We start from the raw sequence: 26,948 nt of genomic DNA, 5'->3' as shown, positions 1-26,948 counted from the left end.
CTGTTCCCAGCCCTGGCTCCAAAATCCAGGCTCTCTTAATTATCTTGGCAGCTCGACACCTTTGGTGTTTATCACGCATTTAACGCCACGCCTCCCCTTGTTGGATCCGGTTATAAAGTAAACCGTGTTCTTTGAGAGCTGTGCATATAGATGAGTCAGGAGCCGGTCTAAGCTGACCCACAGACATAAAAACCCAAGGCGCTGAGTGCCTTCAGCTGGGACATCCAAACTCTCCACTCCAAGGTGGACTGGCTCACATCAGCCACCTGGCTGCTTCCTTGGGGACCAAGAAAATGAGTGTTTGTCTCCATATTTACCCCTGCGATCCATGAGGTAAGATGAGAACCTTCTCATTGTCTGTTTGTAGAAAAAAAAAAAACATAGTTAATTCTCATGAAAATGTACCCTCTTTCCTCCTACTGGTAATCCAGCCAGATTTGCCCCGCCATACCCAGGGGATCAAGGTGTGGTTTTAAATCACTTGTCTTCGTCTTTCATCTGCTGCTTACTGATGGATTAGCAGCCAGATTACACGTTCTACCTTCCCTTGGCCACTTCGCAGCTCTGAGGCTAGACGGCTGAATCTGATTGCATCACTCTTGAGCACAGCCTCTTCTCTTGGCAGCAGAGATGGGTATAGTTCTCCTGCATCTGGGGGTATCCTTTCGGGGACACAGTGATTATAGGAGAACTCCCTTCTGACCTTCTCTGTCCTGAAGGCAGAGGAGAAAGGTGCAGGTGAGGTCTAAGGTGGAGAAGGCAGGTTACTGTGACATTTTGTTTCAGGCAAGTGCCTTCGCTTCATTTTCCTACACAGCACCTTGTGGAATTTGGTACCGTTCAAGTGCAGACGTTTAGATCTCTCCTTATTTGTTCAGCTCCCTAAGCATTGCTCTGACGGATGCTCTGGGTGTAGCACTGGGAACCAAGTGGTTCTCTATACTCCGACAGGCACGGGGCTCCTTCTCCAAATATCTGTCTCTTTGGATTCTGTTCATAAGGACTCAAAAGAAGGTGGCTTTTTTGTCATCCTCATTTAGGAGAAGGGCAGCCTACAACTCTTAGAGCAGAGCACAGTGTCGAGGGAAAGCAACAGCAGACAAGGGTTCCTCAGACACCCCTGTCCTGAAGGAGGGGCCCAGTACTGAGGTTCTAGGGTTTCTCATCGGCTCTTTTCTGAGTTTGCTTTATCCTATGCGTTCTTTTGTGTGAATATGCTCTTAAGTCACAATGGGATAGGATTATTGGGAAAACATCAGCCATTTGAAGTTCTTTTCCCCATTTTCTTTTCTTTGACACTCAACTCCTGGAGTTGGATTTCCTCTGCAGGAGGAAGGGACCAAGCCCTCCCAGGCTGAAGACAGAACTTGTAAAGATGCAGAGAGCACAGATGGCTCACAATGGAGCCTTGCACCTTTGTGCTGGGGGTGGCTTTTGGTTTGCGTGGACGAAGTCTTAAAAGCAATCGTGACATAAGATGCTTCTGATGCCCACACATGCTCTGCTCTGGGGACCTGAGAGTCAGAATCCCCCATGCATGTCTCTTTCCCTTTCTCTGCCAGGTGTTTTTCCATACTAGGTTACAGATTTATGTGAGGTCCCAAAGATCCAGCTGTGACTCACCTGTTTTGCCTTTCTCTGCCCTGGGGTATCTATGGACAGATGCCCCCTCCCAACTTTTCTTACAGAACTTTCTCTGGGAGGACTGTATGTTCCAGAACTTTGATTCTCACTTAACCCACATTTGATTTTCCTTCCTCTTTCGTCAAACAGACTTTCGATGACACATCTTTTTTTCCATTCTTGTACAAATATTAATATTATGCCTGATATCTTAAATATTCATGTGTTTCCATAAGCGTATAATAGGAAAATTTCGACTGTTTTGGGAATTGTGCTAGGTCTTGGGACAACACTGCATGGCCGGACACATGCTGTAGAGACCTGCCCCTTGCAGTCTAGGTTACATGTGTGATGTCTGCAGTAGAAACACAGGGATGGTCTGAGGCTTCTGCACAGCAGGGCAGTCTTGGAACCACAGCTGAGGGCAAGTGCAGTACACTCTACACTATCAAGAGAAGACTTCAAAATAACACGATCCTAAAAACCTTAGCTAGATAGGATGGTGCCTGATGGGGGCAAGAGAAGGAACATTCGAGAATAAGGAATAAGGATATAGGCATAGCACGTGCAGGGGGCATTAAGCTAGTGTTGCAGCATTGGGGCTGAGAGTGAATGGGCAATGTAAGACAAGGAGAGTCACAGGGTGCATGGGACAGGGCCTCGCAGGAGGTGATGAGGAGCTCAGTGTATCTACAAAGCCGTGGAATGCCAAGAGTCTAGTAGTAGAAAGGAGGGTTTTTGGTACAAGGTGGACTGGGAACCCAGGTAGGAGGTCACTAAGAGACAGACTCCTTAAGATCTAGCGGCTGATTGATTCTAGCAGGAAATATAGAAGAATGAAGTAAAGCCTAAGATCTGGCAAGGTCCCCAAAGCTCAGCTGAGGAGTGAGTAGGCTTTGAAAGGCAATGAGCTTTTTCCTTACTCTTTGTATCTCCGTCTGGGTCGCAGCTTCAGAGAGCTGGAGCATGGCGCATGTTGGGCCGTGTTCCTGCTTTGTAGGAGCCTCTCATCTATTCTACTGCACTGGAACGCAAGGTTGTCTGGGGAAAAGGTGCAACAGAATTTCTTTACCGTTGGGTGCTTGGGCTTTAAGTGAAGCATTCTGTTGGAGCTAGAGTCAGCTTGGTTTCCGAGTACTAACTCCTCAGTGGCCCTGCAGGACATAGGAATGACTTCATGTGACAATGTAAGGTTGATAAAGCCTGAAGTCACAGAGCTGCTGTTGAATGCTTGAGGCTCTTTGTTACAATGTTTACCCTCCCTTGTCTGAGTCAGCCCCAAGCTAGCAGTCCAGGGGATCATTTCTCGCAAGAATGCTGCAGCTGCTTGGGCCCCCTCAGGGGTGAGTTAAAATGAGGTTGAGCCAAAGTTTCCAGAGTTTCTCCTGTTTGGCTTCATGGGGCATGGTGGTGTTTGTAAGGTTTCCTGTGTATGGAGCTGTTGAGCCTGCTACCTTAAGTCCTCACTGACCTTTGGAGCCACAGAGATCAAGATCTGAGACCCATGACATCCTTCAACGTCCCCTGTTGGGAAGCACTGGGCAAAACCCTGGTGTATGCAGAGCTGGGATTCATATCTGGGTTCCATGAGACCCCAGGACCCCCATTCATTACTTCTCCCTTCCCTTTTCAGGTGGGGTTATAGGCTTTGAAATGCCTGGTAAGGTCTCAGGGTACAGAATGTTTGGAAATTCAGTGTTCTTGGCTCTAAGTCCTGACCTACTTTAGGAAAGCCACTGTGAAGCCAGCTACCTTAGGATTTTGGTCCCTAGACCTAAACTGACCCGTAAGGTTCCAACGTCAACCCAAAGCTATTCCAGCTTGGCTTATGTAATGTCCAAGGATAGGGCAAACCCGGGCGTTCAAAGGAAGGTCGATAGTCCTTTCCCACTTTTCCTCAAGCCTCGCATCAAGACCTCGATCTGTCTTTTCAAATAAGCTCATCCCCACCTGCTGGGTGGAGAAAAGGCAGATTGTGGGGATACAGGCAAAAACCATAAGCAAAAGAAGGAGCATCTCCTCCAGCCCACTCCCACCCCTGGCCTACTCTTTCTCCTGGAGCACGTATGATTCATGAATGTTAGCTCTGCTTTGGAAGGGTGGCTTTCTGGGCAATGTACTTTGAAAATGGAAAAGTAGGGTGTGGACACTGGAAAAACAAAGCCGACTATGAACAAGAAAAGTCTTCAAAGGAAAAGAAAGTAGAGGAAACAATCCATGTGTGAGAGTCTTGGAAAAGTCAACAGTACTCGAAAGTTGACTGAAGTCACAGGAGTCCTGGCACACATTCCAGGCTCCAGCCTTGAAGAGCCTGAGCCATCTTCACTGTGGTAATTGTCCAGTTACCTCAGTGGTAAGGACATTTACCTCTTTTGTAGAGATTATGAGTTTGGTTGGCTCACAACTGCATCTAACTCCAGTCCTAAAGGAATTTCGCTGCCTCTGGCCTCTAGAGGCACCTGGACTCATGTAGACAGACCTGTACCCAGACAGACACACATACATGCAGTCACAAGTAATTAAAAACAAAATAAATCTTAGAAACAGCAGCAAGAACCCAAAGATGATGCAAGTGACAGGCAGCCTCAGAAATACTGACAACCCCAAAATGCTGTGCCTGACTTAATTGTCCCGAACTCCTGGAAGGGCTATAGCTTCATCCTGTCGCAAACCACCCCCAAACACCGCCTTAAATCTCTGAGCCCAGCTTATTGGTTGCATCAAAGAAGAGACACTAAGGTCTGCAGGATGGTGGTGACTTGCTCAGGCTTCAAGAAAGAGAGTCTGAATTTTCCCAGCAAACCGTTAGATCAATAAGTTCTTCACTCAAAAGAGCATATTACCTTCTTCATTGCCCCAGGAAGAAATGGAGTCCACCAACGCCTGTTTGTCTGCCCTGTCCTGTGTTCTACAAGTGGGATGCTTGCAGACCCTGCACATTACTTAGATTCATGGGACCACCTTTGCTTCAGACGGAAGATGCATATTCGATTCTCTTAGATACAGGCCAGTACCTTCCACTTAGAATTTTCCAAATATGTCTTTCAAACACTGTGTGTTTTTGGCTCGGGTTCAGGAATTGTGTTTACCAGTGTTTATCAGTATGCCTCCGTGTCCCCAGGGAGACGATTTAAATATGCACTGAACACTATTTGAAATCAACAGGTTAATATGGTGGTTTTTGCAGAATTAGGGCAAGCAAAGCTCTCTTAGGTGACTGCCCTTAAGGGAAGTCTTCTGGTTCGTTGCCCATGATTAAATTCTTAGGAGCTTTCTGGCTCTTTCCAGAACAGTCATTTGTCCTTGAAGAGTGAACTTGGCAAACGTGAGTGGCTGCTATTAGTGTCTCATGGAAAAAATGTGAATAGAATTTGGACCCATGGAGTCAATGATGAGATATTCAGGGAGATTAGAGGGTCTGGCCTCATGCTTATAGGCACAGTCAACCTTTTATTTTGATGTTATTAGGGGGTTGAGGTACCGATAGTTATGCATGGAGTATGGAGTTTGACTTGCGGTTAGAGATAAGGTACAGGTCACAGGATCATGCTAGAAGACCCCCCAGGAAGCCGTGCTGGCCTGCACAAAGGGTGAAGACAGTTCTACTCTGCAAGACTTTCTATCTCATTGGAAACACAGAGAGGGTCCGGCATGAGGGCTGCCAACGCTAGGTAGCTACTAGATATTCACAGACTTGGAAGACACTGAGGATGGACCCATCCCCGTTTCCCGGGTAACCTTAGAAATAGAAGTATCACAATTATCCCCTAAAGATTTAACTACCATATGAAAAATTGGAGCCTCAAGGTTTTGTTGAAGCCAACAACAGAACCAACTGCTGGTTCAAGGAATGGAATCTGGGCTCTAACCTCTACCTAGGGCTCAGTTGTGACGTTCCAATCTTTCCTCAAAGCATTACCCGCTTTTGTCCCTTTCCTGTCAATCACTTAGAAAAGCCCACCCCCACAGGAAGTTGCCCCGGCTACTTTCTAATGTAAATCTGACCGGAAGCCCCTTCAATCATGGCCCACTCTCTCCCCTGGGAATACTTTACTTGGTTAAACTCTGTTTTCTCCATCACTGCCTGAAATAAAGTCTGTGTTCTACACCCTGCACTTGGGACTCTTTCAAATCCATCTGAAGAAAAATGTAAGGGTGGGGAGGCAAATGGAGCAGAGTGAGACCCTGGGACATCTCTTGGCATTTCTACCCGATTACACTGGATTTTCCTTGTCTTATTGTGGTAAGGCCTGGACTCTTCTCTCTTGGGTAGAGACCACGGAACTCTTCCTGTCTACAGCTTCCTTCTATGCCTGGACTTCTGTGCCTGGCCACAGACTCTTTCTGACTCTCCTACAATCTGACAGACCCTGGATCATTAGTTCTTGCTCCAACTATACCTCGTCTCCTGCTATCTCTGTGCTAAGATTGCATGGACTAGTTAGACACTCAGGTGTCTTTTTACCAAAAAGGACAGTCAAGGCTGTACCTGTTCAATATGTTCTGGCTGTTTCTATTTTCAGCTGATAAAGTCAGTGTGTTTTCTGTAGCATAATACCAGACCTCCACGATGGGATCTTTTGGTTTTGAAACATTTGTACTGAACATTACCTAATATATTTTACTGGGTTCTAAAGGGAACTTAAAAGTTTTTCTGTGATACACTGGACCAAAATATAGGCCTCCTTTTGGATTTCTTCTAGATAATTCCAGATATTTATAAAAAGGAAATTAGAGCCATACCAGAGAGAGGAAGTCATACCTTTTGTTTTTGATAGGCACAAAAAGTCCAAGTTTGATCCTTGCTCATCAGGGTGACCTGTGGGTTCTTGTCTTCTCTGACTGAAGGCATTTTGGATTTGGGTGGAGTGTGCCGCCTGAACTTCCAACAAGATTTTAGACTTTGGTTCTTGCCAAGATAACTCCTGAATTAGCAGTACATACTACTGCAGTTTCCAGGCAACGTGTGGGTCCTGACCTTGTTGGTCAGGAGGACTGACAGTCCCCCATAGTTTGCTGATTTTGCTTTCTTTGATGCAAACTCCTCTTCAATTCCTATCCAGTCACCTCTCAGATGGATTCTTTATAATTAAAACAGAATTGACCACAACCGTAAGGAAGAAAAATATGTGGGCCCACATGGCCAAACAACAAGCTTGGTGGGTTGAAAACAAAGCCAGAATAAGGTAGCACTGACCCTAAAGTGATTTTACAACTGGGCCACTCTTGAAAATGACTCGCAAATATTCTAAGCTACATTTGTACAAGCTTTATTTTACGAAATGATGCAAATTTACGCCCAAATTGTAAAAGTGATCTAGAAATCGTAGGTGTCCTTAAATAAGATGGGCCCAATCAATAGACAACTGCCCCATCCTTGGAGGATTCTATTAAACCAAGATTATTAAAACCTTTGATAATCTGGTCACACCCAGCACTGAAGTCCAGGTGCCCCATATCTAGAAACATTTAATGATATGTTAACTCATCCTGCCTGAATCTATCCCCTTCCCAGGAGCTGCTGGAGGAATCTGAACACCTTAGAGCCCAACAGTCATTCTTGTTCCAGATCTCTAATCAAAGAGGACCTGGAGAGTTTCTCAAATGAAAACATATAGAAAATTGTTGACACCTCTCACAAAATTATGAGCTTTATTAAAAGATGCAAATATTATAAGATGATCTTTAACTGATTTTGAGAAAAAAAAAACCAGACTGGTTGAAGTGGGCAGATGGTATTCAACAGATTCCAGATACCCCACAGAGCCCACAGCAGTTCCAGTGTCTCCCCTAGCTGAGAATATGAGACTACTACAAGAGAGACACAAGGGGATGGAAAACTACATTGTCCGCATACTTTTTCATGAGGCAGAATATCTTTATGTAGTCCTGGCTCTCCTGGAACTCTCCATGTAGACCAGGCTGGCTTTGAACTCACAAAGATCTATCTGCTTCTGCCTCCCAAGTGCTAAGACTAAAGGCATGGGCCACTACGCCTGGCTCATTGTCATTATGTGCATTGATGTTTGGACTACATGTATGTCTGGGTGAGGGTGTTAGATCTTTTGAAACTGGAGTTACAGACAGTTATGAGCTGTGCACTGACTCCTCTCCTGGAGAAAATATACACAGACAAATGCCATGCAAACTTACTGGTCTCCTCGAAGCCCCTTCTAGTTACCATGCATACCTTAGCCGTTCTCACATTTCCCATCACTATGTTTATTTTGTTTTCTGTGCATTGATGTTCCGACTGCATATTTGTCTCTGCGTAGATGTTAAAATTCATTTGCTTTATTGATCAAATACTGAGGGGGTTTGGATTTGGACACCAGGTTGGGTTCTCATTTTCCATCCAGCTTTGCCTCACAGGCGCTATTTAACCTCTCTTGGATGGGTGGGAGTGGGGTGGACAGCACACAGCTTGGAGCTTAGTAGGGTTTAGCATGGTGCAAGGCCTAGGTTCAGTCCCAGTGCCCCAAACAGTGGCAGTCACTCACTAAGCCTCAGTTCCCTCCCTTGTAAAACAGAGTTGAGTATATCAGGGCATCACTGTGAGGTCTGCATGAGTAACTCCTGCAAAGTCTAGTTTCCGGTACCACGTAGGAACTCATTCAACTGCCTGCTCCTCTCTTCCATGGTCACGCCATGCCAAGGAGGCACCAAGTCTTCAACCCCAGTCCTGCCACAGCACTTCAGTCACATGGGAAGGGGCACCTGCCGAGAATGTACTGCCAGCTTTAAGGTGTGCCGGACCTGGGGAAGGATGCATTTTAGCGAGTTTCACCCAACAATGAAATCATGACCAAGGCAGGCTAGCTTCCGATTTCCTGATAATGTGAATGCCATTCATTTACTTGGCCTTTGTGGTCTCTGGTGACCCCTGCTCCTGTCTACCTAGGAGATGGTAGAGGCAACAACAGCTAACAATGTCATGAGCGGTTGTAATTGTTTTAGCATGAAGAATGCCTGAGATGAAGGCCTATAAATGTCATTCTTCGGATTTGTCCCTAAACTATTTTGAGGCTAAACCAGATTCAAGAGACGTTCATGGAACATTTGAGATTTTCCAGCCAGTTTAAGGCATCCAATTTTTTCTCATATTCAAACCACTCTGGAATTTATATCTCCTTCCCATATTTTTATTCATTCATGAATCACTCACCCAACACACCCTACCTTTGGCTAGAAGAATTTACCATACTAACAGAAATTAGTTGCCAATAAAATGTGATGGCGTATCTCTGACTCATTTCACTGCTGTCCCCATGTTTCATTCTGGGGCTCTTCATTTTTGTTTCTCTGCTCCTCCTTTTCCTCCTTGGTCCTTCTGCTTGGTCGGTCCCATTGCTCTGGCTTGTCCCTGTAACATGGCTACCTCATCATCTCCAAACTGCTTAGATCTTTTTGATCTCTTTATTCCACCTCCATGTTCTTTGGTCTCTTCAAGCTTTTGCAGAGGGTCCTACTACTGGCTTTGTAGCCTTGGCTGTCCTGGAACTTGCTCTGGAGACCAGCTGGCCTTGAACTCACAGAGATTTGCATTAAAGGTGTGTCTTTGTTTTTTTTTTTTTTTTTTTTTAAAAAAAAAAACTTTTAAACCCTTGATAAGATAAATCATTTTGTAAATGTCAAAAATGAGCAGGTCTTTGGCCATGGAAACAGATGCTCAAGTATGACCTCAACTCGTGTGAAATGCCTGGACCACACATGACATGCCACATTGCAAGTCGTCACGTGTAAGCATAGCTGAAGAAAATGAAGATGCTGAAAAGTGCCTCCAGTGTGTCTGGGAGAACTGATTCTCCTCCCTGCCATGGCCTCCTCAGCGTTTTCTGAATTCAAAATGTATGCTTTTCATACTGTCCTAGATATTTGTGGGGTAGCCAGTTAGCAGCTAGAAGAGCTTCTTTCCCCAGGTCGCTCTGTTAGAGAGGCCACTGAGGCCGCAGGGGGTGTTGGGTATGAAGCAGTGACAGCATGAGGGACCTTGCACACAGGGCTTCCCAGTCCCCTGGCTTTCACTGACTGCTACTCATTCGAGAAGTATTTGTAGACAGTGGGCACTACCCCAGTCTTAACGCTGATCGCAGCTTGGGCCTCATAACCTCCAGGAACCAGAGACCCAGGAATTTAGTTCCAGCTGAACACAGCTCTCAATCTGCTCACAATTCCTAGAGGTCTTCTTCCCTCTCAGGGGAGCCTTAACAAGATGGGACATGTCGGGGTTTAGTCTGATGCTGCCGAAGGAGGAATCATGAAACATTGGTGCAGGCTGGAGAGAGGGGCGAGCAGGAGAGAGAGGATGTACAACAGCTTAGTAATTGTGCTCCCATCCCTTCCCTCATGGGTTAGATGGGAGAAATGAGCCCTGGAAACCTCCAGGCAGGCACTTGGTCATGCCCCAGAGAACAGCTGAGCTTGAATTCAAGCCAGACTTGAACATAGTCACCTGTTTCAAGGCCAGAGGCCAAAGGGAGCCTGCACTTGCTCAGCAGGTGGACTGGGCTACTTTTTCTCAAGGCAATTAGGGCTCAGATTGCCATAGGCTGTCTTTAAGTTTCTTCCCCAAACCATCACACACCCCTGTAACTGGGGAACCTAGGTTTGGCCAGGTATCATCAACCAGGTCATTGTGATTTGTGTTAATCCAAGTGAGGATTCGTTTTTGTTTTGTTTTGTTTGTTTTGATTTTGAGACTGGGTCTCTTTATGAAGTTGTGGCTGTCCTAGAATTCACTATGTAGACCAGGCTGTCCTTGAACTCACAGAGATCCACCTGCCTCTGCTTCCTGGGTGCTGGGGTTAAAGGCCTGTGCCGCTGCACCCTATTGAAGGATTCCCTTTTTAAAGTTCGACTACTGAACACAGACTGGAGTCCAGTGAATTACTGCTGACTCGCGAGCAGGACATGCCTCAGGATGCAAGCAGGGACATCAGCCCTTCTTTTGTCCTAGGGACCAAACTCTATAGGACTGTTTCTGTCACCCTCTGACTGGATCCCGAGTCTGGACTCCATGCCATCTTTCTACCAGCTGTCACCCTCTGGAGCAGCAAGGTCCCATTCGCTAGTCCTTTTCTCTGCTGGGGTCCTGTGGGGTGGGGTGGGCAGCAGGGGAGGGGTGGAACTATGGGGCACTTCAGATCTGTTCTCATTTTTTTAATTTTGTAAAAATTATTATTTTATGTGTATGAGTGTTTCTTGGAGACCAGAAGAAGGTGATAAATCCCCTGGAACCAGAATTACAATTGGTTTTGAGCCTCCACGTGGGTGTTGGAGATCAAAACCGGTCCTCTGGAATAGCAGTCAGGCTTTTAACTGCTGAGCCATCTCTCCAATCTCAAGAAAAGGTTTTAAGTGGTCCTGTGGACTCTGGGATTGTCTTTGAGTTGGTGTTGACCCTTTGGAGAGACTAGCTTCCATGATGCTGACTCCAGAATACAAGAGCTGTGAGCAAAGAATTAAATGCTAGAAATAGTAGAAGTGCTAAATGACAAAGCAGGGAGACAAAGGACAAGAGCCAGAGATGATGATGTTCACAGCAATGTCGGGCAAGCACTCTTGTGGGAAGCCTACATGTGGTGTGACCAGACCAAGAGCCTGAGACCATCTTTCCACCTACTATGGGCTGTTTAGGGTCCCATGAGCCTTTCCTGGAATACTCATGAGTGCAGAAGCCCCAACTAACAGCCCTGGAGGTGTTGGGGAGTTGCACCCTGGAGCTGAAGTTTTAGATCATAATCCATCCAGTGTAGCCTTATGGGGACCCAGGACTTCACTTTCTCCATTGCACCTGACTCCCCCTGCTCCTTATGGTTGGGAGAAGTTTAAGAAGTTGTGGCTGTCCTAGAACCCACTCTGTAAACTAGGCTGTTCTTGAACTCAGATAAGAAAGCAGATGTTTCTATACCCAGGAAGCATAGAAAGGATGGATGTCCAGAACAATGCTTTCTGGGCTCCAGGATCAGGTAACCAATGGGTGGCCGTGGCGGTGGTGAGTCAGGGTCACCTGAGCTTCCATCAGGTGTCTGAAGGAGCGGAAGCTGGGTGAGGGTGGGAGGAAGTTTGTTGCATTCCTACTATGTCGCAGGTACTTTAGTGTGCATGTTCAGCTTTAGCGGGATATAACTCCCATTATACAATCCCGCCATCAGAAGCGTTCTTCAGTAATTTTTTTAAAATAACGTATTTACAAAGCTATGCAACTATCACCACAGTCAATATCAAAACCATTTCCTTTTCTTCTAGAGAACAATTGGCAGTCATCCCAGCAACTGGGCAGCCACTTCTCTACTTTTCTTTCTGTATAGGTCTGCCTATCCCAAACATGTCTGGCGAAGGGTCGTAGACTATCTGGCCACCGTAGTGTAAGTCTGCTGTAGAGCATTCCCTCATGCTGTGGCTTCCATCAGACCGCCATTCCTCCTTAGGGATGAACAATTTTCCATTCTATAGGCATGCCACTTCTTATTCCCGGACCAGTGAAAACCACGTAGGGCTGCTTCCTCCTGTAAGCCCTAATGAATAAAGCCGCTATAAACATCTGGGGGCAAGTGTTTGTGCCGGACAGGGGTGGATTTCATTTCATCCGTCTTATAACAAAGCCACCTTGCACCAATCGGCAGCCTAGTGAGGTCTGAATCCCAGGAGCTTCTCTCCATTCCTTCTGATCAGGATAGAGGGGCAAGGACAAATAGGAGGAAAGGAAATGGAGTTTCCTCCACCCTTTCCAGGTCGCTGTACCCGGAGAGGGAGGAAAGGCATGCGTGAATGTGCGTCAGACCAGGCTCCACTGGGCTCTCGGGAGCTGGGGCTGCAGTGGGCTGTCTGCCAGGCATGGTTTGGCCATGAATCCTGGAAAGATGTCCTCTGTGCTTGCCTTTCTCGTTTCAATGACGGACACGAGAGTAGGTCATGTTTATACATACAAGGATGAATGAAAATATTTTGTAGTTCTGGAGGGAATGGGGTGGGAAGACTCTGTGATGTCATTCTAAAAGAACCACACTCTGCATGGGTTCTGCCCGTAGCAAGGAGGAGGCCATTCCTAAGACCCAAAAGTAGAGCCCTGAAGATGGGAACCGGGCATGCGCAGAAGGTGGCTGGGCGGCATGGAAACTACAGGGTCACAGAGACTACCGGCTCTGCTTCCTTGTGGCCCCAGGGCTTTCCCAGAAAGCACCTTGATGTGGAAGGGTAGATGGCGTGCCTCCCCATTAATGTTACTCTGATGGCTTGGCAGAGCTCAAGCCCAAACAGGTAATAATTGATCTTTGAAGGTCCCCTGGGGCACAGCAGTAGAAGCTACAGGAAGACTGGTCCCCAGCTATTCCATGGGCTACCTCAAGCTGTGTCCTTCTCTTTACCCTTCAGGAAGTACCATGCAGTGCGTGCTTGACACGGGTCACAGGAGCCCAGAGTGAAAGGCTGCACAGACAATGGTGTCCCTGGGGCTGTTCCTCCCATCCCTTCTCTTCCTTCAGGAGTGGCAGGACTTTGTAAGGTAAGTTTAGGCTCCATTCTTCGCTATCCCCAGGGCTGTTGAAGCTCCTGTCTGTCTGTCTGTCTGTCTGTCTGTCTGTAAGGTACATCTAAATGTCCCCTTTATAGCTGAGGAAGCCGACCCACTACATGGTTATGCAGCACGCAGTATAAGCAAATCAATGACTACCTTTTGATTGAAATCCTCAAACCCACTTGTCACATTCTACCCTGGTGATTTGATGGGACTGGAACAGGAAAATACACAACGTTAGTTAGACTATGGGAGCAGAAGGCATTCTACATTCCTCTCCAAACACAAAGGCTGACACTGAAGGCTCCCAGCTTTATCTGTGTATCAAGCTGAGCTGAGACAGCCATTGCCTGTGGATGCAGGGCCTATGGAAACATAGGTTTCCATGTTCTTCCTCCCCAGGTTTCAGTGGACCGTTATCCTTCTCAGTAACTAACGTCAAGGCTGGAAATTCTCTATCTTTTCTCTAAAGCAGAGCTTCCAGTCTTGTTGCAGACAGCGTTTGGGGCTCTCATTCATATGGAATTCATTTATTTCTGGGCTGAAAGGAGTGAGCTGATGGAATAGCAACCCAAACCACAGAGAGTTAGAAGGGTCAGGCTAATAACAGGGTTTGCGAGCACATAATAAATAGGAGTTTTATAAACATTTAAATTCTTTCATGAAATTGCTCTGCCATTTGAGGTGGGTGGCTTGACATGTGAAATTTAAGAATCGTGTCATTACCGATGTGTCCCTTTTCCAGCCTCGCTGCCTCCACCCAAACACACACTGTTACGAGATACATGAGTGCTCGGTGATTATTTGATTTGCAAAAAATTGTTCCTCACTTTATAAAATAATCCACTCTAGAATTCCTTTAAATATCTAATATCCTCCTGTGCGTGTAATATGACTGCTTCACAGTCTCTGCCCCAGGCTGCCTGCTGAGAAGATACACTGGTTTCCCTGGAAGATTATATGCCCAGACACCTCCAGTGGAGATGTTCTCTGCTTAATAGAAGTAAGAATCAGAGGCCATTAGACCAGGAAAGCCTCTGGATCGTTGTGTTAATTTAATTTCCAATCCTAAATTTATTAGGAATCAGAATTTACTGTTAGGGCAAGTACTCTCAGAAAGGCCTGGACGGAGACCAAGTCTGAAAACTTGAGTCAAAGTTAATTTCATGAGAGGCAGAGCGGGTCCTTCTGACTCTCTCAGTGTGGAAGAGTCTGGCCTACCCTAACTGCCTAGGATTGTACCCAGAATTCTGAAGGAAGCTGTCCTATCTGTCCAGACAGTGGCCTTGTGTGGGGCAGTCCTAGGTCTCTTCCTCACTATCAGAATGAACTGTTACCTGAAGAAGGTGCAGACAGCCTGTAGACATCTGTGGCATCTCCAAGTGGAGGGCATTGTTCCTCCAGCGGCAGGCCATTGCCCATACTGGCTCAAGCCATATAACCTGTAGAAGGAAGGAAGCAGAGTTTTCTTTCTCTTCCTCCCTCCCTCCCTCCCTCCCTCCCTCCCTCCCTTCCTTCTTTTTCAGAGACAAGAGTTTATCTGTGTAGCCCTGCCTGTCCTGGAACTCTTTCTTATAGACCAGGCTGGCCTTAAACTCTCCCTTCCGAGTGCGAGGATTTAAGATGTGTGCCACCACTGCCCGATGAAGCAGAGAAGTTGATGGTGTCAAGTCTTTACCTGCATCCACAGTTACCTCTTCGTTCCACCGGCATTTTGACCATTTCTGAGCTGTCCAGGACTTTGAAGGGCACATCTAGTGACACCAGTGACCCTCAGACCCTTCTAGTCCCCTCGTGGTGCCTTTGCATAGACTCTTCCTTGACCCAAAGCCTCATTCTCTTCCCTCTAATCAGACCTCCCTTCTTCACCTCTTAGTAGCTCACACCATCTGAGTTATTCCTCACACAAAGCAGAGAAACGTGCGCCAAGCTGCCATTCCCGCACACAGTGAGCAGGTGTTGAAATCATGTTTGCCTACTGTAGGTATTTACAGCTGTTCTGAGTATGTCATAGAGCTTAAAAACAAAGATCTTCTAAGCTTTATGCTTGCTTTTCTACTTTGTGACTTTGAGCGAGTTGCATAACATCTCTGGGCCTCAGTTCTCAGGCTCTCAGAACGGTTATGAGATCCAAATGCAACTGATGGATGCAGGTTGTGTGTGTGCTCGGGGCCCCCACGATGTCCGTAAGCAGTGCCTCTCTTGTGCTCCAGGGGGTGCTGTACACACAGCTTGCAATAGTGTCTCCTGGAGTGATCAGCTGGCTAAAGGAGCCTCCTGGGGCCCTTCTTTTTGTCACTCTGCCCTTAGTCTCACTTTTTAAGACTGGAGGAGGTGTTGGAGGTCATTATCTTCATCCATTTTGGGGACAAGAGTCTTCATTTTTAACTTTCTTCCCCTGTCAACTCAGGCTCAGTCTACTCAGGTAATAAAGCAGAGCTTTTCCTCCTTAAGGCGTAGCACTCCTGGGCCTAGAGGGGGAGATTGCTAAGAAAATTTCAGGCAGAATCCTGGGAGCTTCCACCAAGTCCTTGCCAGTTTCTCATGACCCCTAATCCCCTGGGGTGGAGGTCTGTCCTCTGTTGCCATCTTCATAGACCCCGGGGAAGTGCTCCTCTTAAAAACTCTGGACAAAGCTGAGACCAAGAGTCCTCCTTTGCAAGGCAGTGCGTGCCACCATTTCCAAAGGACCATAAGACACAGTTGCACTAGGAAATCTGCCGGGAAGCCACACAGAAGTTCCCAGCATCCACACCACGGCCATCTACCATAGCCAACACGTGCTGCCACCAAGACTGGTACTACTTCACGGACACCTTCCCTGAGTGCGGCTTTGGCTGTTCGCAGCCTGGCTCATCCAAAGGAACAATAGAGTTCCCGAAGCTCGCACTGGGGCCTGAAGCAGAGATCTTTGGTGATCCTCTCAGGATGCACAGTGAGTCCACAAGTCAGCCAGACAGCATCTAAAACCTGAACGCGCAGACTTTAAATCATTGCAGTGGCCTTCCGCATATTATTTAGTAGCTTCCATGAGTCTCCATGTCTTCATAGCAGAGCAATCCTATGCAGAGTGGTGCATGCTCACGTGACTTCTGCAAGCAAGGAACCCGTAGTGTCAGTTTTCACCATTAGCTCAGAGTTTCGTCACTGAGCTCCAGGTCACAGATCTGCCAGTCTCCACCCCTAAAACCTTCGGGTTGTTAAGTTACTCGCCTGGCATTTTTACATGGGTGCTGGGGATTTGAACTCAGGTCCTCATGGTTGCAAAGCAAGCACTCAAAGGGTGAACAGAGAGTGTTTGTCAATGATGTCTGTGACACTGTCTGCCCACCAAAACCTGATTGTGGGCATCAGGGAAGAGACTGCCCTTTCAGGGAACAAGTGTAAATAGCAGTGATGCTGGTCACATGCTAGTTGGTATGGCAACCGCATTGTGCCTAGGTACGAGGCCTTTCTAAGAAAAGGCTCTGCCTTTTTTATTGATCAATCCTTCATGAATCATCTTTGCTTTTCCTAGGCTGCCCACTCCTATCAGGAAGCAGGTTTTCTGAAACCAGCATCAATCATAGATGTCACGTATGGCCAGAATATTTTCCTCCCCTTTAAGGAGCCTTTTCTCCTCTGGTGCAGTTACAGGTTGACTATGTGGTAGTCCATGGTGGTAAGAGCTGGTGACATTTGGCTAAACTGCTGTGCTGGTTTCAGTTTGGGAACCATCAATAAATATTGCCCCTGTCTGTCATATGCTCTCGGGACATTGTATATTCTGCTATCCGATATTTGGTGGGATAGCATTCGAGTTATCTCACAGATGAGGAGATAGTTCAGGAAAGCAGGGTGACTTGCTCAGCTCACCTGGTCACTAAAGGGCACAGCTGGAGTTCAAGTTCAGGCCTGTGGACACAAGTTAGAACACTTCTACTACGTCAAGCTGCTTCTGGTCGTTTCCTGTTCTGGGAACACTCTTGGCCCATGTCTCCTATCTTCCTATAACTTCCCATGCAAAACACACTAACTCATTCAGATAATGGGGCTGCAACTAGGAGTCCCAGATATACCCTCAGCACCGTGTGCCTGTGAGGTGCCCCAGACTATGTGGTCCCTCTAGCTTGTTCTCGAGCTTCCTTCTGGAAGGAGAGAAGGACCCTCAAAGGCCAATGTTGCATTCACACCCCCGATAGGCTACTCTGATTTCCTGTGGGAGAAGTCATGAGGCACACTTTCTCCCCAACAGTGACGTATTTTCCCATGCATTACCCAGCCTGGCAAAGGCATGGGGGCATATACCTAGGATGTAAGGTTGGGAAGAACTGAGTCCAACTGACCACTCTGAGTTCTACCTGAAATGAACCAGATGCTCAGTTATGCCAAGGACATTAGAGGCAAGTTCTGACATGCCCAACCAAAGGTCTGCCATTTTGTGGGTCCCAGACAGATGAGAGGCAGCCCAGAAAGTCAGGAGATTTGAGGCTCCAAGGGCTCTGCAGAGTTTTAGATCCAACAGGGAGGCTGTTCTCAGCCATCCTGAGATGATTTCCACAGAAAAGAGGAAGCCCTCTACAGAAGCAATTGCATTTTTTTTGACTTTTCAGCAAAGATGGGCTCAAGTGGTCATCTCCACACAGCCCATGGGTACCATTTTAGTTTGGTGCATGATAATTACTAAGTGACTTCTCCGGGAGTGGTTGCAAAGTAAGGGCCATTCCTTCTTTGCTCCTATCATGGCAGCAGGTACTTAGGTGGTCAATGAGCAGGGCATGTGCCCAAGTCTATTAAGGCAGCAGAGAGGACGCCCAGAGTCCCAGGAATGCATGACTGTGGATGACCCAGAGATGTTTGTTGACTTCAACTGATTCTTGGTCTGAGGCAGACCAATTCTGGAGAAACGTGAAGTTCTTTTGTATCAGAATTACCAAGGGACTAGAGATAATCATATGCACCTGATTTTAGACCACCTGGTCCACATTTCCTACTCTAACAATTGACTCCAGAAATATCCTAATGTTAGCTGAGTTTGCATAGGATCCATAAAGAGTTGAGTTGAAAGGCACAACAGCCCCTGTAATTTGAACTTGGGATGCAAGCATTGACCCCCATCTCTTATATACAGTGGTCACTGAGCCGCCAGGGCAGGGGGAAGGTCAGAGTGATAAGTGACCTGAGAAACCCCCTCTCCAACATGAAGTATTCTTGGACAGAAGCCCCCAAAACAACCTCTGCATGTCAGTTCTTATTAGCAGGAAGAGCTAGCTTTGCTGGAGTAAATCTGCATGCAAATGAAGCGTGTGTTTTTAGAGCAACAAGCCGACTCTGGAGGAAGATACCTTTGCTTTTAAGGACCTTTATGCAGAGGTGTCTCAGGCTGACTTACAAGTACGAATTGTCTCTGTAGCTCTGATAGGATGGGCGTTAATTTCAGATCCAGCTTATCCTGTGGGTCTGTGGCAGTTCTGAGTGGTTTGGCCCTGCCTGACTTTGCAGCCCCAGGCTGCACCAGCTTCCATTAGCACTCCCTCCTGTGTGTTATTTTGGGTCTTCTTTCTTCTTTCAATGCACTTGTTTTTCTTCTGCTGCTCTTGCCTGGGACACACACACACAAACACACACAGTTAAATGCAGGGTGGCCACAGTTACACGTCTCACTATTACATTGTTACAGGACTTCTTGCAAAGTAGCTCTTCTGGGTGGGGGAGGTGATGGCTACTGAGCAGTAAGGGAAACCGTCAGTTCTTACCATTTACAAACACATCCACCTGTTTATTTATCATAACTCAGAAACTCTTTATGAAGCCCTTGCTACCTGTGACTAGACCACATCTTTAGGGCTTGGCTTCTGTTCTCAATAGCCGCTCCCTGGAGGGTACCTGCTGTTTCCTATCATAGCGACAGTCCTCTAGGTCTGTTTGCACTCATCTGTTCCTCTCCCTTGGGCCCCCTGGGAGATGCATGTTGACAAGGACAATCAGCCATGATTGTCTAACACAGTGACTGGTACACACAGTAGTGTCAGCATATCCCTATGGACTAATGATAGATGAATATGTTTAATATATACAGAAAGGCATTTGCAGTTGCTCAAAACACAACCTCAGAGGATAGATCCATAGTTAATAGGAAATCTTATAGAAAAGTTGTACTTACGGGGTTACATAAACCACACTGAGTTCCGACATAGTCAGCTCACCTTCTCATCTGACTGTGAGCCCCTTGAGAACAGGAAGAGTTCTGTTTATCTTTCAGATCCTAAGGACTACGCAGACAGCCAATGAGCAGCAAGTGTCTGGGAAAGTCTCGCTTTCTGCAAATGTCCTATTTACGGAACAAGAAGGCTGGGACATAAAGAGCAAGTGGCAATAATGCAACCCACTTGTTTTTCCAGCCACCAAGGATACGTGGGTAAACATTAGCTAATGTGCAGCCCTTTGCTTGCTATTAAGATTTACTGATTTCAATAGAAAGGAACCGAAAAGTTGGGACACATTATATAACCTAAGACCCTGGCGATAATCTCTAATTGCCCAGTCATTCATAAATGCACATTGGCTCTGTCTGTGGTTAGATTAAATGACACGGTCCTGGCAGCGTGGGATCTGAATGACAGCAGATCCGCCGTGTGGCTGATGGGTTTGGTGAGTGGATGGATTTACTTGCTTTCTTAGTTCTCCTTACTCTTTCATCAAACAGATCAACACCATATGCTAATCCAGTACGTGTAAAGCGCGCCTCCAGTAAAGCCCAGTTTTCCCAGATGAAACCCCACAATAGTATCTCAGTGTCTTACATAACAGTGGCTATTGTACTGGGAGATTAATGTGGTATCTTGTTCCTTCCTGGTATGAGCTTACTCTTGTCTTGCAAACATGTCCCCATCTATGTCTCTCCATCCACCTGTATCTCTGACCACTCGGAAAGGTTAGTATTCATTATGTTTCAGAAAATTGACTGGGAGATTGATGATAACTAATTGTTTCTAGCCAAAAGTTATTTGGCACGACTTAGGAGAACGGCAAGAGGGCTATAGACCGTGGCAAAAGAGAGGGGGGCCATGCTGGGATCCAATCCACATTAGCTGCCCAGGACCTCAGCTGGTGGTTTGTCATGTCTTAGCATGACGGTATTCAAGCCATGTGAGGCTTGAAAAAAATATATCTATATATACCCAACTCCAGGCTTGGTCTGAGTACAATCATTTGTGTTAGTTTAAACCACATGACTCCACTTGTTAGCTGCTGAAAACTAATCCAAGTAAAGCATCATTCAGAAGCGTATGGTTCATTTGTCTGGCTCTAAAAGAAGTCAGTCTTCCTACAGACAATTCCCAATAACACCACTTGCTTGCTTTTCCCACGATGGAGGCTGCAGAACGGAATGTGTCCAGAGTGCTGGTAAGTGCGGACAGCCTGGGGAAAGCTCTGTGGGCTGCTGGCTGCTCCTGTTCTACCGCTTGGAAGGCCAGGAAGTGAATGTCATATTTTGCTGGCACAGTCGTGGAAAACCCAAACTTAATTGGGGATGTGACTTCACTTTACAGAAATATTCTTCACCTTCAAAGTGAAACAAATTTTAGAAAGATTGGAGAATGGTGGAGGGAATGAAAAACTTGGAGTTTGGTGTTTGAGAAGTCATCTTGAATTGTAACGTGTGGCGAAGGGTGTGTGGGTTCCGTGGGTAATGCCGGTCTTAGAACTGGTGGGAGCCAACCTGTAAGGAAGTGTGAGCTTCCAGGAACCCCAGCAGGAGCATCTGCCACTTGAAAGTGTGGACCAGGCTACACCTAGGTGCTTGAGCAATAGGAGGAAGGAACCAGGGAAGTAGCCTTTGCCCTGTGTGTGCCCTGCCTGGGGCCATCCTCTCCTGTGACTTTTGGGGACTTGAGGTCTGTGAGGGATGGACAGAGCTCTCTGGGTGTGAAGAGCTTATGCAACTCTCTTGGTGTCTATTTCATGTTCTTATTTTTGGAGCCTGGCCTTTTCATTCCAACCCTCTGCTATGTCTGTGCACTGCTTCTCACTGCTTCTGCTTGGTCCAGCCCCTTTTCTTTTCACCTGAGTTAAGGCCAGGAACAAGACACTGAGGAATATTGCTTTTGTTTAAAATGTGTCACCGAGCTGGTTTCGCTTCCTAGTTCTTACGAGCAAACACATTTTTCAAGGGGGATTTTGAGATCTATTTTTAAAAATATCTTTGCATTTAATAAAAAAATACCACAAAGACTGTGTTAACCACAATGGGCACACCTTGATTTTTTTGGGGTGGGGGAAGAGGAAGAGGTATTCTAGGCTTAAGACCCTTGAGTTTTACTGCTGTTGACTGTTTAGGGGAAAGCCCCAACACTGTTTTGCTGGAAACCTCTCTCTCTTTTTCTCTTTTTTTCTCTCTCCCTCTCCTTCCTTCCCTCCTTCCCTTCCTATGTCCTTCCCCCATTCCCCCTCTTTCTTCCTTTCTTTCTTCCTTCCTTCCTTCCTTCCTTCCTTCCTTCCTTCCTTCCTTCCTTCCTTCCTTCCTTTCTTTCTTTCTTTCTTTCTTTCTTTCTTTCTTTCTTTCTTTCTCTCTCACACACACTGAAGTGCCCCATCCAGTTCTTGTATCACTCCACTCACGCTGATGGAGAGAGTGGTAAACACTCAGTCTGAACTAGCAGGTGAGATCTAGGAATGAGTTAAACATGGTTCTACCTTCACAGAACATATGTGAAGTCAGGTGAAGTCAGTGTTCATCAGCGTGGAGTCCAGCTGAGGGGAGTGTGGAATACCAATGGCCAATCTCATTCTATTTTTGTTGAAAGTCTTGGCAGAACACGTGAGAAAGCAAGGACAGGCATGTGCGTCCTCAGACAGAGGCTGCGAGATCACCTGCTCGGCTGTGAGCTCTGCTAAGGAGTCCTGTCTTCAAGTGTTCTAGGGGAGCACAGCTTCAGGCTAGAGTATTTGATAAGTGAGCCGAAATATGACTGGCACTGAGTTGGTGGGCATGGGTGAGGGTATGACTTGGGCGAAGTCATCTAGTATTTTCCAGTCTTAGAGGTATTCTAAGACTTCATTTAATAAACAAAGGAACTAAAATGGCTCAGGATGTCTCTTGATGTATTGGTAGAGCAGACAAGACAATTTAGTGGATCTATTGATGAATTTCCCTTTTTTTCAGTTAATTATTTCATATATCACAAAAATACAAATAGTGCCCTAGCCTTATGATTTCACAAAAATTATTATATAGCAATAGGTTACATTTTAACGCAGAGGAGATGATTTGCATAATATCCAATAAGCAAAAGTGCAGATTAGAATGGGTCACCTCTTTTTTTGAGTCAGGGTTTTTCTGTGTAACAGTCCTAGTTGTTCTGGAACTTGCTTTGTAGTTCAGGCTAGCCTTGAACTCACAGAGATCTGCCTGCCTCTACCTCCCAAGTTCTAGAATTAAATACGTGTGCTGCCATCGCCCCGCCAGTGACCCCATTTTTAAATCCCTGAGGTCAGCAAATGCCTGAACATTTTAGCTATTAGTAACTCTCCACTTGGTGTCTTCTCCACTTATGTAACGTAGCAGCCATGTAAGATTTACGCTGGCACCCAGAACAAAGTAGTTGGTGTGTGCAAATGAGTAACCAGCCTGATGATTTGAATGCTCTTCTCAGAGGTGGCTGAGTGTGTATGTGAGTCACCCACATCACCGCTGCTCCAACTGTGATCTTACCTGCTCCCTTTGATGTGTTTTCAGATCAGGGCCCTGACAGAGAGGATGTTCAAACATCTTCGGAAATGGTTTGTCACTCACATCTTCGGGCGTTCACGGCAACGAGCAAGGCTGGTCTCCAAGGACGGAAGGTGTAACATAGAGTTTGGCAATGTAGACGTGCAGTCAAGGTTTATATTCTTTGTGGACATCTGGACAACCGTGCTTGACCTCAAATGGAGGTACAAAATGACCGTGTTCATCACAGCCTTCCTGGGGAGTTGGTTCCTTTTCGGTCTCCTGTGGTATGTGGTAGCCTATGTTCACAAGGACCTCCCAGAGTTCTACCCACCCGACAATCGCACTCCTTGTGTGGAGAACGTTAACGGTATGACCGCAGCCTTTCTGTTTTCGCTGGAGACTCAGGTGACCATAGGCTATGGATTCAGGTTTGTGACGGAGCAGTGTGCCACTGCCATTTTCCTGCTCATCTTCCAGTCCATTCTCGGAGTGATCATCAATTCTTTCATGTGCGGCGCCATCTTAGCCAAGATCTCTAGACCCAAAAAACGTGCGAAGACCATCACCTTCAGCAAGACTGCGGTGATCAGCAAGCGTGGTGGGAAGCTCTGCCTCCTCATCCGAGTGGCTAACCTTAGGAAGAGCCTTCTGATTGGCGGTCACATATATGGCAAGCTCCTGAAGACCACCATCACTCCTGAAGGAGAGACCATTATTTTGGATCAGACCAATATCAACTTTATTGTCGATACCGGCAACGAGAACTTGTTCTTCATCTCCCCGCTGACAATCTACCACGTCATTGACCACCACAGTCCTTTCTTCCACATGGCGGCAGAAACGCTTCCCCAGCAGGACTTTGAATTAGTCGTCTTTTTAGATGGTACAGTGGAATCCACCAGCGCAACCTGCCAGGTCCGCACATCCTACGTGCCAGAGGAAGTGCTCTGGGGCTACCGCTTTGTCCCCATAGTATCCAAGACCAAGGAAGGGAAGTACCGAGTGGACTTCCATAACTTTGGTAAGACGGTGGAGGTGGAAACCCCCCACTGTGCCATGTGCCTTTACAACGAGAAAGACGCCAGAGCCAGGATGAAGAGGGGCTACGACAACCCTAACTTTGTCCTGTCTGAAGTTGACGAGACAGATGACACCCAGATGTAGCGGTGGCTTTTTCACCTGCAGAAAACCTTCTGTGAACCTAGGGGCTGGCTGTGTTCTGGAGCGACCAGCAGTTGGGGGTGTGAAAGCAGGGTGAGAAACTGCCAGGTCTACCAGCGTGGTCACCCCTGAGCCCCATGGCTATGACTCCAAGACTCATAGCTCTAAAAGCTGCAGTAGAGAGCACTTGATGGACAAATGTGACTTAAGCTGGCATATGGAAGCCGTAGGAACTCATTTGGCGTCTTTCCTATGACTGAGTGTGCTCATCCAGTGTTGATGGGAACAAAGTCACCCAAGGTCGCACGGACAGACAATGCGGATTCTTGTAGAAGACTCCTGGAAGATGTTAGGAGCTCTCTATAGCTTCGAGAACTAGCCATATTTCCCACTTGATTCTATGGATGAGAAAGATGCCACTTTCATCTTAAAATAGACTTTTATCAACGGAAAATCTGTCCCCTGAGTTGGGGGAAGTGAGTCAACCAATCACTGACAATAAGAGACAGTCATACAAAGAATGACTAAGGCTTCTAAGACTAATGACTAACCTTCTCAAGTGCCTGTGTTTGAAGCCTTCATCTGAGTCTGGGTCACGTGTTTCCGAAGGCGTAAAGTATCATCCAGTGACTCTGCACCTCTCTGAGCCCAAGGCAAAGAGGAGCAAAAAGTCCCTGGCAAGCTTTGTGGCTTACCCAGATGCTGTGGTCCATCTAGAATTTGGCCTGAATGATCTCCCATGGTCCATGAAACAGAGGCCACGTCCATTCTCTAGACGCTAAATGAACAACCTCCTGCAAAGGAGAGTGTCTGATTGAAAGTGCTCCTGATGAGACTGGAGAGAAGGCTCAGTTTGTAAAGAGCTTGCTGTGCAAGCATGAGGATCTGGGTTTGGACCTCCGGCAAGCACACAGAAGGCCTGACTTAGTAGCAGTAACCCTAGCCGATGTAGGAGGATGCCTGAGGCTTGCTGGCCAGCTAATGGGTGAGGTCCAGTTTCAGTGAGACTGCTTAAAAAAAGAATTTGAAGGGGCTGGAGAGAAGGTGGTGAAAAATACTGTGGTTGCTCTTCCAGAGAATCCAGGTTTGATTTCTGGCACCAACATGGTGCTTCACAATCGTCTATAAATCCAGTTTTCGGGCATCTGATTCTTTTCTGACTTCCATAGACACCAGGTGTACAGACACACATGCAAGCAAAACACCATACACATACAATTCAAAAAAATAAGGTGGAGAATGAGGAAGATATCTTATGCCAACTTCTGATCTACTAATCTACACACACACACACATACACACAGAGAGAGATCTGTGGTGGTATTTCTTATAATATTTAATGGGTTATGGGGCTACAGGTCTATTAAAAGAGTTTTTATTCCTAGCTCTTACAAGATGATACCAACTGTGAAAGCAGTCAGCTTGGAAGCGGGTGCAATGCTAACACTGGATGGATAGTTCTGCATTTCTCTGTTTAGTGCTTGAACTGAAATTCTCGGTACGAAGGAGGAGAAGGAGGGAATGAGCCAGTCCCCACAGTCAGGGTGCTGCCGGTCCTCTGCCCATGAGGGCCATCCCTACGTCTTCCAAAGGGAAAGGTTTTGCAGGAGCACTTACTTCGAACGATGTGAATGTCTGCTTGTTCACTTCCCTACCTGTGTTATTCTGAATGCACCTTGAAAAAGAATGTGGAATTGGAAGCTGTCCAAAAGTCAGAATATTTTCAGTATGTGATTAATAAATTTCTGAAACTGCGTGAGCAAAAAGCGTCACCTATGCGTTAACTGACAGGATGACTGAGAAAAATATTCTTGCCAAGGTAGACTTTCTCTTGGAGAGGGGTGGGACCGGCAGGAAGGTGGCAAACTGCGAACGAACGTTTGTCTTGTCGTCTAGACTTCCGAGGAGGAAATGAGCTGGGCTGCAGACACGCCCCTGCTGGTCCAGCAACAGCACATCTCTCCAGCATGAATCTCAGTGCAGAGAAAGACAGCTACAAACGCTGGGTAGGGATAGCTCTGCTTTTCTCAGTTAGGGGTTGAGTTTGTACAGGTCTATACACACTCACACTTGCCATGGTCCTGACCACTGGGAACAGATGGGGTTAAGGTGCACACCTTGTCAGTGGCCGCAATGGGGAACACATCTGGCCCACACGGACGGTTACTCTGTGCTTGTAAATCTTTGAATCCATGACATAATTTGCTGACCAAGCTAGAAGAAATCAACTATCACAAGCCCAAGGGAGCTGGAATTCTCTGCTGGCCCATACACAGACAGAGACCGTACCACTCTGCAGCTCCTTATAAACCAGCAGAGATGGCATTCATTAAGGCCATACACTCAGAATACACTGCTCTGCTCTCTCTGCTTCCTGGCAGTGGGTTTGGCTACATCTGATTGGCATGTTTCTGGTTTACTTCTAAACATTCCTCTATCAGAACTCAGGAACCCTGCACTTGGAGTCTCCTCATTTTAATACAAATTCGCTAGACCCATTATACACATTGCACAAAGCTTGTAGGAAGTGGGGATCGGGGTGGCAACTCTTGAGAGTCCCCGGGAGTGCTTGGGGCTCAAAACCAGAATGAAGAGCCTTAGGCACTGGAGACAGGGTGGTAACAAGGGGACAAAGATCAGTCAAGAAAGAAAACGAAGGGGAAGCAGACGGCATTGGAAGACCAACTGGGTTGCAGGCAAATGCCAGGATGAAAGGTCAGCTTTTTGTTCAGCCCAGAAACCCTTTTCCCAATAGGCCCTACCTGACCACATCAGAACTGCTATTGCTTCTCAGCAAGCTGCCTTACTGTATTTACTGTTCTCCAGCCATTTCCAAAGAGGTTCTATATTTCTTAAAGAAAAACTGCAACCTATGGCACACTGCTATAGTCAAACTTGTCCTTGGTGCTGATCCCTTTGGGCTTGCACAATTGATCTCTGTTACTGTAGAGATAC

The 26,948-nt window shown here is 46.6% G+C and overlaps 1 protein-coding gene across 1 annotated transcript; it reads left to right on the top strand.

The window, feature by feature from the left end:
• Positions 1-91: 91 nt before the first annotated feature.
• On the top strand, positions 92-25,752 carry Kcnj1 (potassium inwardly rectifying channel subfamily J member 1). The gene is made up of 3 exons (XM_050120040.1): positions 92-333; positions 12,997-13,126; positions 22,857-25,752. The coding sequence occupies exon 3, from the start codon at positions 22,878-22,880 to the stop codon at positions 23,994-23,996; it is 1,119 nt and encodes a 372-aa protein (XP_049975997.1). The 5' UTR covers positions 92-333; positions 12,997-13,126; positions 22,857-22,877; the 3' UTR covers positions 23,997-25,752.
• The last annotated feature ends 1,196 nt before the right edge of the window (positions 25,753-26,948 follow it).

Source organism: Alexandromys fortis, unplaced genomic scaffold, assembly GCF_014885135.2.
Source record: "Alexandromys fortis isolate MF-2015 unplaced genomic scaffold, M_Fortis_MF-2015_v1.1 scaffold_168, whole genome shotgun sequence".
Classification (NCBI taxonomy): domain Eukaryota; kingdom Metazoa; phylum Chordata; class Mammalia; order Rodentia; family Cricetidae; genus Alexandromys; species Alexandromys fortis.
The sequence above is the reverse complement of the archived record's forward strand: the minus strand, read 5'-3'. Positions and strand labels throughout refer to the sequence as shown.

Excerpts from the sequence above, each read along its gene's own strand:
- Kcnj1 (XM_050120040.1), top strand. The coding sequence starts at position 22,878 with ATGTTCAAACATCTTCGGAAATGGTTTGTCACTCACATCTTCGGGCGT.